Source organism: Tachysurus vachellii, chromosome 10, assembly GCF_030014155.1.
Source record: "Tachysurus vachellii isolate PV-2020 chromosome 10, HZAU_Pvac_v1, whole genome shotgun sequence".
Classification (NCBI taxonomy): domain Eukaryota; kingdom Metazoa; phylum Chordata; class Actinopteri; order Siluriformes; family Bagridae; genus Tachysurus; species Tachysurus vachellii.
Window position 1 is genome coordinate 13,782,314 of NC_083469.1, and position 16,061 is coordinate 13,798,374.

General features: G+C 37.9%; 1 protein-coding gene across 2 annotated transcripts; it reads left to right on the forward strand.

The window, feature by feature from the left end:
* The first annotated feature begins 3,647 nt into the window (after window positions 1–3,647).
* On the forward strand, window positions 3,648–16,061 carry egln3 (egl-9 family hypoxia-inducible factor 3). Of its 2 annotated transcripts, none has more exons than XM_060879673.1 (5): window positions 3,648–4,259; window positions 14,362–14,481; window positions 14,571–14,707; window positions 14,813–14,886; window positions 14,973–16,061. In XM_060879673.1, exons 1-5 carry the CDS (start codon window positions 3,705–3,707, stop codon window positions 14,999–15,001), a joined length of 915 nt encoding a protein of 304 aa, XP_060735656.1. In that variant the 5' UTR covers window positions 3,648–3,704; the 3' UTR covers window positions 15,002–16,061. The 2 variants fall into 2 exon arrangements, with proteins under 2 accessions (XP_060735656.1, XP_060735657.1); XM_060879674.1 differs by lacking the exon at window positions 3,648–4,259 and adding an exon at window positions 4,996–5,551.

The window sequence follows — 16,061 nt, forward strand, 5'->3', positions numbered from 1 at the left end:
TCTCACACCTCCAGGGTTGGGGGTTCGATTCCCGCCTCCACCTTGTGTGTGTGGAGTTTGCATGTTCTCCCTGTGCCTTGGGGTTTCCTCCGGGTACTTCGGTTTCCTCCCCCGGTCCAAAAACATGCATGGTAGGTTGATTGGCATCTCTGGAAAATTGTGTGTGATTGTGTGAGTGAATGAGAGTGTGTGTGTGTGTGTGTGCCCTGTGATGGGTTGGCACTCCGTCCAGGGTGTATCCTGCCTTGATGCCCGATGACGCCTGAGATAGGCACAGGCTCCCCGTGACCCGAGGTAGTTCGGATAAGTGGTAGAAAATGAATGAATGGATTTTCTGCCACTATGTGAGAGGTTCATCTTAGTTCCAGAACTTTTGAGGCTAGTTTATGTATTTCATTGTGAAGTCCAATCTGGCCTTCTGATTCTTACTGCTGATGAGTGCTTTGCATCTTGTATGGCTTTGATAATTACTCTACTGCCATTTGGAGGTTGTTAGTGATGCCACTGTTGTTTTTCTTAACATCTCTGACAATGTCATCAACTAATGTTTTTCTTGGTTAACTTATCAATGTCTGTTGCTCAGTACACCAGTGACAACTTTCTTTTTCAGGATATTCAAAATTGTTTTATTAGCTGTGCCCAATGCTTGTGCAATGACCGATTTCTCAGTATCAAAATGGCTTGTTTTTCTCCCATAGACAGCTCTCCAGTCTTCATGATGGTTTATTTTTTTTAAACAATAAATACAGTGTTCACTGGTGAAAACCAAGAAATAAGAAAGAAATACAGTGTTCACTGGTGGAAACCAAGAAATAAACCAATAGCAGACATTCAGAGGTATCAATTATTTAAATAGTTAATCTAACAGTGCACATCTGGGCATCAAGAACACCTGTCAGTCACATGTCCCATGATTTTTGCTCACTTGAAAAGTAGGTTGGTTGAAACAGAACGTCCCATGTTCTAAGTTTCTAGCTGAAAATATCAAGAAATGAAATCTGAAATTTTTATCTATTGTCTCAAATTCATTTTGTCTTCAGTGCACAGCAAAAAAACCAAAACAAGTGACCTTGCTGTTCCAGTACTTTCAGAGAAGACTGTAATGTTGCGGCAGTATTCATTATAATTAACCACAGGTTCCCAACGCTGGTCTTGAAGCACCATCTACACTTCACATTTTAATGTTTTGCTGTAATACATCCACTTAGCTAGAAGATTAGTAGAGTCAGGTGTGTTGGGAGCAGGAAAACACTGAGACGTGCAGGACAGGGTATAAGCTCAGGCTGGGAATCTGTTTTCTTGCCAAAATAGTACATTGGTACATTTTACATGTTATTAGCAGGTATTTCCTGATGATGCCTCTATAGAAACCTACAGTACAAAGTAAACATTGTAAGCTTGACCTGTCTAACACTATATAACAATTACAATTTCATAGCACTTTTACATGGAAGTGAAAACTGTTACTAAAAGTACAGCACTCAGAGTTCTAACATTGGTATGAGTGTAATTCTATAAACTAAAAAGACATAAGCTTAAACAATAAAAGTATTACATCAGGATTTAAGTATACGAAAGAATTATAACGTGTTCATATTCACTACTATTAAAGTGGCCCTAAATATGGAAACCGTTCCCAGTGACGCAAACATACATGGTGCAAGGTTTAGGCTAATAAACAAGTTTCTTTTTAATATACATTTAAGTTTCAACTCTGTTTTAATGAACTGATGCTTGGTGACGTTTATGCCAACGTTTTAAAACAGAAAAGCAGCTTAAAGGCCACGTATGAAAGTAAACGTGCCACACTTCAAGCTCTTTAAACTGTCGTATTACAATCGTTTAACTGAAAATCTGTGATTTCTACAGTATTTAAATGCATACGGTGAATTTCCATGTATGCATTTTGTATGTTTTGAATCAACTAGATTTAGAAACTACTAAAAGGTACCAACTACCTTCAAGAGAGCAAGGGTTATTCCCATCCTGAAGAAACCTGCTCTGGATCCATCAGACATCAGTAACTACAGACCGGTATCACTTCTCTCGTTTCTTTCAAAAATTCTTGAACGCATTGTCTTTAATCAACTGTCTGTCTATCTCTCACAGAACAACCTCCAAGACCCCAACCAGTCTGGCTTTAAAGCAGCTCATTCCACAGAGACAGCCCTTTTAGATGTCTCTGAGAAACTACATGCTGCTAGATCAGCCAATCTCTCATCTGTCCTTATCCTCCTTGACCTTTCAGCAGCGTTTGATACGGTCAACCATAAGACTCTCTTAGCCACCCTCAGGAGTCTTGGGATTTGCGGATCAGCTTGGGAATGGTTCACTTCCTACCTGGAAGGACGCTCATATCAGGTAACATGGAGGGGAGTGACATCTGCTCCACGCAGACTCTCCACTGGCGTCCCACAAGGCTCAGTACTTGGTCCTCTTCTTTTCTCCCTGTATACTCACTCTCTTGGTGAAGTTATTTCCTCACATGGGTTCTCTTACCACTGCTATGCTGATGATACACATCTTATCTTCTCTTTCCCACCCGCAGATGCCACAGCTTCTGACCGGATCTCTGCATGTCTGGCAGAAATTTCATCATGGATGACTGCTCATCAGTTAAAGCTTAATCCTAGCAAAACTGAACTGCTCTTCATCCCAGGTGATTCATCCCCAGGTCATGATCTTGCTATATCCTTGCACAACAATCTGATCTCCCCTTCAGCCACAGCTCACAACCTTGGGGTAACCATGGACAATCAACTGTCCTTTTCCTCCCATGTTGCTAATGTGACTAGCTCATGTCGGTTTCTTCTCTACAACATTAGAAGGATTCGACCATTTCTGTCCACACAGGCTGCTCAGGTACTTGTTCAGTCTCTTGTCATTTCTAGACTGGATTACTGCAATGCACTGCTGGCAGGTCTACCTATGAACGCAATCCGTCCTCTGCAAATGATCCAAAATGCAGCTGCCCGGCTTGTTTTCAACCTGCCAAAGTTCTCACATACCACCCCGCTGCTGCGATCTCTCCACTGGCTTCCGGTAGCTGCACGCATCAGATTCAAAACACTGATGCTGGCCTACAAAGCCAAAAATGGACCAGCTCCCTCTTACCTCAAAGCCCTCATCACTCCTCGCACTGCACCCCGCACCCTCCGATCTACCAGCACTGCTCGACTGGTTCCACCATCCCTCAGGGTAAGAGGCAAGTATACTACAAGACTCTTCTCTGTACTGGCACCAAGGTGGTGGAACGAACTTCCCCTAGAGGTCCGGACAGCTGAGTCACTGGCTATTTTCAAGCGGCGGTTGAAGACCTACTTATTCAGGAAACACTTCAACTAGCACTTCTTCATTATCTTTTGCATTTAAAAAAAACAAAAAAACAAAAAAAACAAACAAACAAAAAGTAAAAAACACCTTTGACACTTTCATTGTAACTTTGAACAAATGTTTTAAACTCATGGTATCTTAAGTATGTAACTTAGTGAGCCAGCATTAATGTATTCAATGTTAGAGATTTAAGCACTTATGTACGTCGCTCTGGATAAGGGCGTCTGCCAAATGCTGTAAATGTAAATGTAAACGTAAATGGAGTTCAAATGGAGAGCCGCGATAAATTTGGTGCTGCTCACGTAGCGCAGAAGGCGCGCCCATCAACTGGGGATGATAACGAGCGCACGGGGGATTAAATCTACCGGCAAATGGCAGCACACAGCGCAGATCATATCCCCGAAAAAGAGCCATGCTCCACTCAAAAAGGTACCGATGGGATGGAGAAGGATCCTGGAGAGAGAAGGGCTGAGCACAGATCCCCGAGCCGCCCGGGCGCAGAGAGCGCAGAATCAGCATGCGCTGGGGACAGCGGGCTGCCGCGCGAGCTCCGACAACCGCACAGCAACCATCCCAAATCAAAAGAGCACAAACGACTCAACACTCACAGACTTGTATTACAGTACATCGCACCTTGTATGAACTCATACGGCTTGTGCATCGTAGACAACTTTCTGGGAGAAAAGCTTGGGGACCGAATTCTGCAGGAGGTCAGACGCGTGCATGAAGATGGGAACATGCAGGACGGACAGCTCGCGTGTCAAACACTGGGCCAAACTAAAGCTATTCGCGGGGATAAAATCGCCTGGGTCGAAGGCACTGAAACGGGCTGCTACAACATAGGCGTTCTGCTGTCAAGAATAGATAAACTAATCACGTTCGCTGATGGCAAACTTGGGAACTACAAAATTAGAGGGAGACACAAGGTGAGTGCTGTATTTTAATCAAAAGATATGATTCTTCATGCATACGCATTTTGTAGGATGGTATTTATTTCTAGGACTTAACAATATCTTTAAGCCACGCAATGTTTCTGCACCCAGTGCATATCAGCTGTAAGAATATGGACACAATGGGATGATACAGTTTACACTGTGGATAGCATATAATCTGACATCTGCAACACGGAAGATTGTGTAACACGATGCAGTTATATTAGTTCCCATGCGTACAAGCTGCGCACTTGGAGGCTTTGTGGAGACGTTTTGCACGCGAACAGGCGCAGGGCTGCTGCCTACATGCGCGCGCCACAATCCTCAATGGCGGCTGTGTGCGTTTAATACGTGCATTAACGAACATGGTTCTGTACTATAGTCTTACTGTGAACTTCAGATGCTGATCTAAACCGAAAAAAAAGATACTAAAGACATAGCTGTCTGGTTTACTCGAATAAAGAAAACATAACATTAATATCGCATGTGTGTGTTTTTCTTTTTTCCTTCTTTGATACAGTATATACACACTAAAGGCTACTATACGATTCAGTTGCGTGTCACTTCGCAATATACAGCCACGTGTTCCGGAAGCATAATAAAGTAATCGGTTTATAGTGGGCACGTGTGTCGGGCCGCGGTCCAAACAATGGCCAAACAAACAGAATGGGCGGGGTTTATTAGGCCACGCCCACAGAGAGCTACTCCACGATCCGCACGTTCCACATTCCCAGGCAGGTGTGTGCGTGTGCGCGTGCGTGTGTGTATGTGTGTGTGTGTGTGTGTGAGAAAGTTACTTAGTTCAGCGAGGAAACTGAAACCGTAAACGAGGCCGTGAGGGTTTTATTTTCTTCGGAACCGAATGGCTGAAAACATCACAGACTGAAACAGAAGGCTTCACGTTTGACAGCAGCAGCAGGAACAGGATGCCGTTTCTTCAGCATCTAACAGACTCTCAGCTGGAGCAGTTGGCTCTGGAGCGCATCATACCGGCTCTGCAGGACCGCGGCTTCTTTTACCTCGACCGTTTCCTCGGTGAAGCAGTTGGCCGTATGGTCTTGAGCCAAGTGAAACAAATTCATCGTTCTGGCGCTTTGAGTGACGGGCAGCTCGCTGGTCGAGGCTCCGGAGTTTGTAAAAGTCATATAAGGGGAGATAAAATAGCGTGGCGAAGCGGCACTGAGAGAGGATCTGAGGCTGTAGGCTTCTTACTGAAACAAACGGACAAACTCATATCTCTGTGCACTGGGAGACTGCGCAAAAACACGGTTCGGGAGCGCTCAAAGGTAAGAAAACACATCTCCATCAATCTGCTTTATAAGTGACAATACAGTGTAAGTACAGAGCTGACAAACCCACAGTTAATCACCACCACATCTGCGTTTACAGTCCACACCTTTTATTTTTGTGGAAATTCTGTAAAACGACAAAAAAACTTATCAACTATATATTTGGGTTCTAACAGTGTTTACGCAGTCTGTAGTTCCTAGTGTCATAATGTTTACACAGACTTCGGATTTGTCATGTTGTTTACACTGATGTGGTGTTCCTATGTTCACACACTGTTTACATCAACTGTACGTCTTACGCTTTCAGAACTTTTACACTGATTTTGGGTCATAGGTTCTTGTCACATATATGCTGACAAGATCTGGGTTCTCATTATGTTTACACTGACTGTAGTCCCAAGGTTCTCATGTTTACATTGAGTTTAGTCCCTAAGTTTATATGTTTACATTGAGTTTAGTCCCAAAGTCTATATGTTTACATTGAGTTTAGTCCCTAAGTTTATATGTTTACATTGAGTTTAGTCCCTAAGTTTCTATGTTTACATTGAGTTTAGTCCCTAAGTTTTTATGTTTACATTGAGTTTAGTCCCTAAGTTTATATGTTTACATTGAGTTTAGTCTCAGGTTTTCATCTTTGTTTTTATTTTTTAAGTTCCTAGTTCTGGGGGGCACGGTGGCTTAGTGGTTAGCACTTTCGCCTCACACCTCCAGGATCGGGGTTTGATTCCCGCCTCCACCTTGTGTGTGTGGAGTTTGCATGTTCTCCCCGTGTCTCGGGGGTTTCCTCCGGGTACTCCGGTTTCCTCCCCCGGTCCAAATACATGCATGGTAGGTTGATTGGCATCTCTGGAAAATTGTCCCTAGTGTGTGAGTGCGTGAGTGAATGAGTGTGTGTGTGCCCTGCAATGGGTTGGCACTCCGTCCAGGGTGTATCCTGCCTTGATGCCCGATGACGCCTGAGATAGGCACAGGCTCCCCGTGACCCAAGGTAGTTCGGATAAGCGGTAGAAGATGAATGAATGAAATGAGTTCCTAGTTCTCATAAAGTTTACACCAACTATCCACCAAAGATCCATTTCATCCTTCTCACAGTCATTACATACTAGCTTCTCTAAATTATTTTAAAAGTTTTATATTGTAGATCTGTATAATATCTATATTAAAATAATTCTTTTCCATCGATTGGTTCCTGATAAAATTAAGTTTTAGTCACACGACAAATACACACTTACTGGACAGTAAACTCCAGTTTTATTCTCAAGAAATTACACATTTCCTAGTACGTTTCCTTATGGTGGTCCTATAAATAGGGTGGGTTTGGGAAATCTCTTTTTTAATAATAGCCTAAAAAATCATTAGACAGAGATAACGAGTCATGTTTTAGCAAGTTTATACAGTGTGTTTGTCCACATAAATGAAATACCATATGTATGTGCGCTTGGATGCTTTTCAGACTTCATTTATCTTTTATAAAGTTTTAAATGCTTTGTATTTGTTGTATCTATGTGTATGTTAATTAAAGTGATCAAAACTACTTAATCAAGAATGAATCTAGAGAACTTTTTTCTCATAGTGTCTGTTAGTATTCCTAATAATATGTCTAAATAATTCAATGTAAAATTGGAGGAAACTTTGGAATTGTCTATAGTGTCACAAAGGTAGTTAATACGATGCTGATTATTATTTTAGCTGAGTGGATTCTTTAAAACTGTAGCCTCACCAAAATCTACAGTATAAACTGTTAAATTTGTAGTTTCACTACAGCCCATAGGTCACAATGATTGAGAGAACCATAATGTGTATAGAGAATATTAGATGTTAATTATTGTAAATACCTTTTCTATTATTGTTCTGTGTTTATACTGTATTTAAGCTGTAATTGTGCACTTCAGTAATATCATCAGTGTTGTACAAGTTTACTTTAAATGTTTTTTCCAAATTAAAAAGTAATATTGTGATTTTGGTAAATGTGGTTGCTTACTTTTAGTTTAGTGTTACATGGTACATGTTGGTAGATCATCATTTTAATAATTTAATCAGTTACATGTTAAACAAAAAGGTTTTTTTAAGCCAGTGAGCTACAGATCTCAGCTTGATATTTGTTAGAGATAATAATAATAATAATAATAATAATACCATAATTACTGTTTTAGCATTTACTAGCAAACCATAGCTAGCTATTCAGAAAGATATAGTGGTAGACTACAAAACAAGATTTACCCTACTAAGTTTTGAGTAACTGGCAGTGGTGTAATATATAATTACACCAAGGGCTCACAACTTTTATTAAATAAAAAAATCATCAATGGATGAATTGACTGTTTCAAAAAAAATATAGTTAGCTGCTTTGCTTTTTTTTATTGTGACAAATAAAAATCTTGAATCTTGAATTTTCTAACTAGCTGCTTTTACCTTTTAACAAGCTTTGCATTTCAGCAAATGATCTAAATTATTAATATTAAATTATTAATTATCTAAACTATTTTCAGTATTTTAGCTGAATGTATTTCCCCACAATTAGTAATGGTGGGTTTCTTTTTTTTTCTTATTTTTTTGCTGCACTGGGGCAACAGGCAAACAATTGAAGCATGTTTTTTGTGTGTATATTTCATGCAAAATAAATCTTTTTAAAAAATAAAGCAAGCTGTAACACCAATTTGAATCAAATGTATAATACTGAAATTTTGGATTTCTGTTTTGTGAAATTCACATAATGAAAAACACTTTACAGTTTTGTATTCTATGATGATCCTGCAGGTTTACAGGCAGTTAACCAGTTAGTTAACAAGTTAGTTTGTTGAACAACAGTTTGTTCTTGTGAGTTTGTTGTACAGTGGAGATGTACATACGAAACAGTGATTATTTAAATCCAACAGTAATCCATAACTAAAAATTTTAATTCTAGCATTTATTTTTTATTTAACACAGACAATATCCTAGTTGTGTCATAGGTTCACAACATAACAAAATGAAAAGATTAACAGAATGGATGTGGCATGCTCTGCATAGTTCTTCTGTTTAGTGAGGAGTATGACAAAGCAATTAAAGTGAGTGCTGAGGTATGCTAATGCAGTTCCTGTTTCCTGATCCTTTAAATAGATCAAGAAATAAGACTTACAGTAAATACAAATCTGAGGACTGGATTAGATTTTCATTTATTAGACCCGTTCATGAAGGTATTAGAAGAGTGACAGACTGACAGCATATTGTGTTTAGCTGATTCCATAAGTGTTTGAACAGTGATACCAATTATTTTGTCATTTTGCCTCTGTACATATTGCATTAACCACTCAATTGGTCATACTAGCATAATTGTAAATATATGGATATAAGCCTGGAAGCTGTGGACATAAATTCATACTTTCATTATTTGAGACGTTTTGCTAGGGCTTTTTTTCCTTCAGTTGCTGATTGTTTGTGAGTCTTTCTGCCTACAGTTTAGTCTTCAGTAAGTGAAGATGAGGTCCGTTGACTAACGTTAAAAAACATATTGAACGTTCCCAGACCTTTTATCTCCTTAATGTGTCGCAAAATAGCATGGAAAAGTTGATTCAAGTTGAACACTTGAATCACATTGCTTCATTTTACATCCATTGTTGTGATATACTTAGGCAATATTATGAAATTTGTGTCACTTTTTAAATACTTGAACCTTACTGTATATAGGAAAAAGTGAAGGGAGTGTTATGCTGAGTGAAAATGCTGAATTGACGTAAGTGGAAATATGTGGGCTATTAAACTTGGCAAGTTGGGTCACAGGTCACATGACATATCTTCATTCACAACATGTACAATGACTGTACGAACTTGAAAACAAAGCAGAGTTATTCTAGAATTACTAGAATATTCTATAAACAGAATATCTTAGAAATGTGAAATGTTCTCTTATAATAATAAACTTTGTTTTGAAAACCATGTATGTATGTATGTATGTATGTATGTATGTATGTATGTATGTATGTATGTACGTATGTATGAATGCATGTACGTATGTATGTACGTATGTTCGTAAGTATGTATGTACGTATGTACGTACATATGTATGTATGTACGTCTGTACGTATGTATGTACGTATGTATGTAGGTATGTATGTATGTATGTATGTACGTATGTATGAATGCATGTACGTATGTATGTACGTATGTTCGTAAGTATGTATGTACGTATGTACGTACATATGTATGTATGTACGTCTGTACGTATGTATGTATGTACGTATGTATGTATGTATGTATGTACGTATGTATGTACGTATGTATGTACATCTGTACGTATGTATGTACATATGTATGTTTGTACGTATGTATGTACGTAGGTATGTTTGTACGTATGTATGTATGTACGTATGTATGTATGTATGTATGTATGTACGTATGTATGTACGTATGTATGTACGTACGTATGTATGTATGTACGTATGTATGTATGTATGTATGTATGTACGTATGTATGTATGTATGTATGTATGTACGTATGTATGTATGTATGTATGTATGTATGTATGTATGTATGTATGTATGTACGTATGTATGTACGTATGTATGGACGTACAGTATGTACGTATGTATGTACGTATGTATGTATGTATGTATGTATGTATGTACGTATGTATGTATGTATGTATGTATGTATGTACGTATGTATGGACGTACAGTATGTATGTATGTATGTACGTATGTATGTATGTATGTATGTATGTACGTATGTATGTATGTATGTATGTATGTATGTATGTATGTACGTATGTATGAATGCATGTACGTATGTATGTACGTATGTTCGTAAGTATGTATGTACGTATGTACGTACATATGTATGTATGTACGTCTGTACGTATGTATGTATGTACGTATGTATGTATGTATGTATGGACGTATGTATGTACGTATGTATGTACATCTGTACGTATGTATGTACATATGTATGTTTGTACGTATGTATGTACGTAGGTATGTTTGTACGTATGTATGTATGTACGTATGTATGTATGTATGTATGTATGTACGTATGTATGTACGTATGTATGTACGTACGTATGTATGTATGTACGTATGTATGTATGTATGTATGTATGTATGTACGTATGTATGTATGTATGTATGTATGTACGTATGTATGTACGTATGTATGTATGTATGTATGTACGTACGTATGTATGTATGTATGTATGTATGTATGTATGTATGTATGTACGTATGTATGTACGTATGTATGGACGTACAGTATGTACGTATGTATGTACGTATGTATGTATGTATGTATGTATGTATGTACGTATGTATGTATGTATGTATGTATGTATGTATGTATGTATGTACGTATGTATGGACGTACAGTATGTACGTATGTATGTACGTATGTATGTATGTATGTATGTATGTATGTATGTACGTATGTACGTATGTACGTATGTACGTATGTATGTATGTACGTATGTACGTATGTACGTATGTATGTATGTATGTACGTATGTATGTATGTATGTATGTACGTATGTATGTACGTATGTACGTATGTATGTATGTATGTATGTATGTATGTACGTATGTATGTATGTATGTATGTATGTACGTATGTACGTATGTACGTATGTACGTACGTACGTACGTATGTACGTATGTATGTACGTATGTACGTATGTATGTATGTATGTATGTATGTATGTACGTATGTACGTATGTATGTATGTATGTATGTACGTATGTATATGCACATTTAATCAAGCAGTTCCTGCGGATTACTGGCCACTTTGTAGACATGGGTATGAGCTATCTATGCTTGAAAAAAATAATAAAGCCAAGATCTTTAAAACCTTCAAATCTTTAGAGAGATAAATTCTTACTTTACTCCACCACCAATAAAAAAATAATTAGACATTTTGCCAGCTATTTAAACATTATTAACCGGTATTACAGGTTGAGGCTTATTTGTGTAGCATTTGCAATGCAGTTTTCAGGAAGGAAATGGATGGCTGAGAAATAAGGGTGGGAAGTCATATGGATGTTTTTTGTAAAATAGAATGAGGCCTTGGTAAAAGGTTTAAAGCCGGTATAGTCCTGTCTAAATCAATGAATGTACCCATAGTTCCCCAACTATTCACCAACACTAAGGGAGTTTCTCCTTAGAGTTTAACAGCAAGACACAACATTAGTCTGTCCTCTTCATCACCTTGATTCCAGGCCAGCAGCTAGCTGAAAACTGAGATTTTTTTTCTTTAACCACAGAAATACCATAGAAACTAGAGGAACAGTTCAAGCTTGGGCTAGTATCATGGCCATGCTGGTTAAAACGTTGCTGATAAAGATACTAATGAATAATAAATAAATATTGTAGGGGCAGAGGAATAAAGTTATTGTTGCATTAAAAAATCAGCATGCATAAAAAGTCCAGGAAATATTGAAACTGTGGTTTAAACACTTAAAGAGTTGAAATAATTAATAAACTGATGGGAAAATTCATTAGTAAGTTTTATTTTTAATTTTGTTAAAAAATAAAGAAAAAATAAAGAGAAATAATTTTATTTTAATGATTTTGGATGCTGTCTCAGTTTTTGAGGAATAAAAAGGCCGTTTGCAGCTAACGTTGGTCTCTGCAATACATTCTTTTATTCAACAAGCTGTGTCATCGTCTTCTTTATTTTGAATGCACACTACAATTACAGTAGCTGTTTGTTGTGATGCAGTGTGGTTGGTGATGAATGCCACAGATAGGCTGTCAGAGCTAGCCATGCGAGAGCTGATCATGAGTAGTACGTGACTCTTCCCACAGCTTCTCCTTCACAGGAAACACAGACTAAGGCAACGGGAAGTAAGTGAGGTTTTTTTTTACTTCACAGCCTGTGCCATTTTCCGTTAACCTCCATCTGGCCATGGAAAATTGTCTAGCTTAGATTAAAACTCTGAATAAAGATCCAAAGCTTGTTGTCCAAGAGTAGCCTTAAGTTTAGTAGGAGTGGTGTGGAAATGAGCTGGATCTGCTTGCTATCTGACCCCAGGGGGAGGGTTCTTTTAAGGCAGAGCTGAATACTGTGTATGTGTGTGTGTGTGTGTGTGTGAAGCAGCTCACTCACGCTCAACACGTAGCACTGTCATTAAACCTTCACAGTCCTGGCAGTCAGCCAGGCATGCTCTCTCTCTCCCCCTCTCTCTGTTTTTCATCTCCCCCTGTCCTTCCAGATCTCTCCGTAGGTGTTTGCATTGGGATATGACGGCAAACCTACGTGTGTGCCCTTATTGTGGGAAGGAGACCATGATAAATATGCGTTTACAGAAATGTAAACATGCACACCAGTGAATAGCAACTGCTGCACTTGAGCTGTGTGGTCTGTGGAGATAGCAATTATAGGAAAATGGGGTTATGTTTCGGAACAGGCTCATCATGCTTGTGATGTTTAATGAGAAAATTTATGGGACAGCAAAAAAATAAACTCATACAGAAATGTTTATGGTTATTATTGTTGTCAGGGTTGATTACCCTTTTGAAAGTGCAATCAGAGGCTGTGATAGAAATTGTGTTACAATTATTTTCTTGAGTTAAAGCATGGTTAGTGAGTTTAGTGGTGGCAAATCCAAAGGCAAAGAAAATGACAATTGAGCTCAGCGAATGGACACAATTAGTGTAATTAGTAAACAAAATATATTAGATTATTTTGCCTATAATAAATACCAAATTTATTAAACCGGAAAAGTATATTGTGTAGATTTCTACTGCACAGTTTTACTTTTACTGTAACTTTCAAAATCTGAAATCTTTCTATCGCTGCCTAAAAGGACTTTTTTAAACTAGTCTAATTACTTGTAGGACAGGAATCCCCTAATTATTCAAAAGTATCATTTTCAAAATTATTTCCTATAGTTGCCCCAAACCCCCACCCTCTGCCTGCCCTCTTGAATGCCAACTAATTGGACAAAAGTAGCTGGAAAATGAATAATGGTAAAAGTATTCGCTATAACTATGAGAGTTTGATTTCCGAGCCATTTAACAAGGGAATACGTGCGTGTTCTGTGGTATTGCAGGGTATATTGCGTGCTAAATTATGTGCAAGAGCAGAAGGTCATGTGGGGCTGATGTGATATGGAGGGGGTTTTGCTTCCCGTTTCATTGTGAGAGTGAGGCGTGTTGCTATTGTACTGTGCAGCCTCACGCAATCCAGGACCTGGTGAGCTCCAGCTGCCAAACCTTCACGACTTTCTGCCGAGACTGCTTTTGATAGACGGGAAGAGTCTCCAAAGAGCCAGATAAGCAAAGGAAGCCTACTAACATGGAGTACTTGGAACCATTATCATAATAGTTCTATTTGTTTAAAGTGTTTAATGAAAATAACATGCTGTTTTAGGAAAGTTAGCAATTACCAGGACCATCACTAGCCAAAGTGTTTTATTTCTCTTTACATCACAGGAATTTTGACACCTATAACAATTTTTAATTTTAACCATTTCTATCATATTTATTGCGGGATGTCAGCGAATGAATTTAGTACCTGTTGTCACTAATATTATAGCACAATGAACTTGATCTCAACCTAAAGCTAATTAAACAAACATTGATGTTATTCAGGAAGGTTTTTAAAGGCTGCTTTGATAAGTTATCAGAAGGTTTTTACTGGTTTTATATTTTACTGTTTAAAAAGTATCCTATTTAATGATATATAACTCTGACAACTGATACCTTTAATAAATGTTATACAAACATCTTACAGAAATGCACACCAGGTCAACTATTAGATATTTTTTTCCATTAATTATCATCAAGCATATCATTGAGTACTTGCCTCACATTGTCTTTTTATTGTGTTTGTCTGTTTCAGGCAATGGTAGCATGCTATCCAGGAAATGGTGCAGGTTACGTGAAACATGTGGATAATCCTAACGCAGATGGCCGCTGTGTCACCTGCATCTATTACCTGAACAAAAACTGGAATGCCAAGGTAGCCTGGATGTTAATAGCTTGTGCCTCATGAATGGCACTGAGGGTGCTGCAGGTATGCACTTATCATGCTTTTTTTCTTCTTCACAGGAGCATGGAGGAGTTCTGCGCATTTTTCCTGAAGGAAAATCGTATGTCGCCGACATTGAACCTCTGTTTGATCGACTCCTGCTCTTCTGGTCAGACCGTAGGAACCCTCATGAAGTACAACCATCATTTGCTACCAGGTGAGTGTGTGTATGTGTATATATGCATGAATAAATGAAAAAGAAACAAATATGCATTCTTGCTACAAGGAGAGTTAAATTCTATGCACTGCATTTCTCTTGTAGGTATGCAATCACTGTGTGGTACTTTGATTCAGAGGAAAGGGCTGAAGCAAAAAGAAGATTCAGGGATTCAACAGGTTTGTTTTGCTAATCCTCAGTGTTACGACTCTTTTCTTTATTCATATCAAGTCACTGAAGTAACTCTACCTTCTTTACATTTTAGCCTCTTCACAAAGCAGCACCACATCTTAGCAGAAGAGATTGAGACAAATCTTTCTCCACTGAGAAGTGTGTGTGTGTGTTTGTGTGTGTGTGTTTGTGTGTGTGTTTGTGTGTGTGTTTGTGTGTGTTTTAGCCCTTTTGCACTTAAGGTACCGGCGCTTCCTCCTCAACCATGCCTTTGCCGTTGCAGTTTTTGTAAACTCAGACTCCATGTAACTGTCTTGCAACACTGCATTCTGTAACATGATGCTTCTGTGGAAAAAACATAAGCAGTGATTATTATGTTTATATAAAAGGAATGACAGAATTATTCAATACTTTCTCGTGGGTATGGATGATGGATGAAGTAAAAATATTTTCATTAATCTTTTGATAAATGTTTGTCTGTATTTGAAATATTTCCAGTTTTTAGTGCTTCTCTGTTTTCCTATATAAGGGGAGCTATTTTGATTTAAAATTTTGACCTCAACCTTAAAGCAAATGGTTTAAAAAAAGTGGAACTGTCACCAGATGATTTACGTGGCCGATGTGGCCCTAAATACTTAAACAGATTTCATTATTTTTCACAGTAAATACTAATAGTTTTCCACAGAAATGTTTGTAATAGTATATAATTCTGATATGCTTTAATATGTGATGTAAAAATACTCAATACTTTAATATGTGATGCAAAATAATAGTATTTCTTTCTGGTAGTTTAAATGTTTTAAACTGCCTGAATTTTCAGAAGATAAACACTTCATCAGATCCCATTATTTTATAAATTAATTATACTTTTACAGAATGAATATTATGAATATTAATTGTAATGGTAAATGTCATTTTAAAAAATTATGTGGTGTTCCTGACACTAACAAGTCACAGTGGTTTATAGGACAGCACTAGTATTCACTGTCAACTGGAAATTTTCAAAAGTCTTTCATTGTTTAGAAGCAGCTGTGCTGTGTTTAAACTACACGGGTGTCTGACTGTAATGTCTTGAATGCATATAATGTAAAATGAAAATGATAGTTGGCTGTAACATTGCTAAGACTGGCCACCTAGATTTTCTTTCTCTATGCCTCATCTGTAAATAAACAAGTGAATCATT

Coding starts and splice junctions, on each gene's coding strand:
- egln3 (XM_060879673.1), top strand. CDS start 3,705: ATGGCAGCACACAGCGCAGATCATATCCCCGAAAAAGAGCCATGCTCC. Junction 4,260..14,361: donor AAATTAGAGGGAGACACAAG/GTGAGTGCTGTA, acceptor TGTCTGTTTCAG/GCAATGGTAGCATGCTATCC. Junction 14,482..14,570: donor ACAAAAACTGGAATGCCAAG/GTAGCCTGGATG, acceptor TCTTCTTCACAG/GAGCATGGAGGAGTTCTGCG.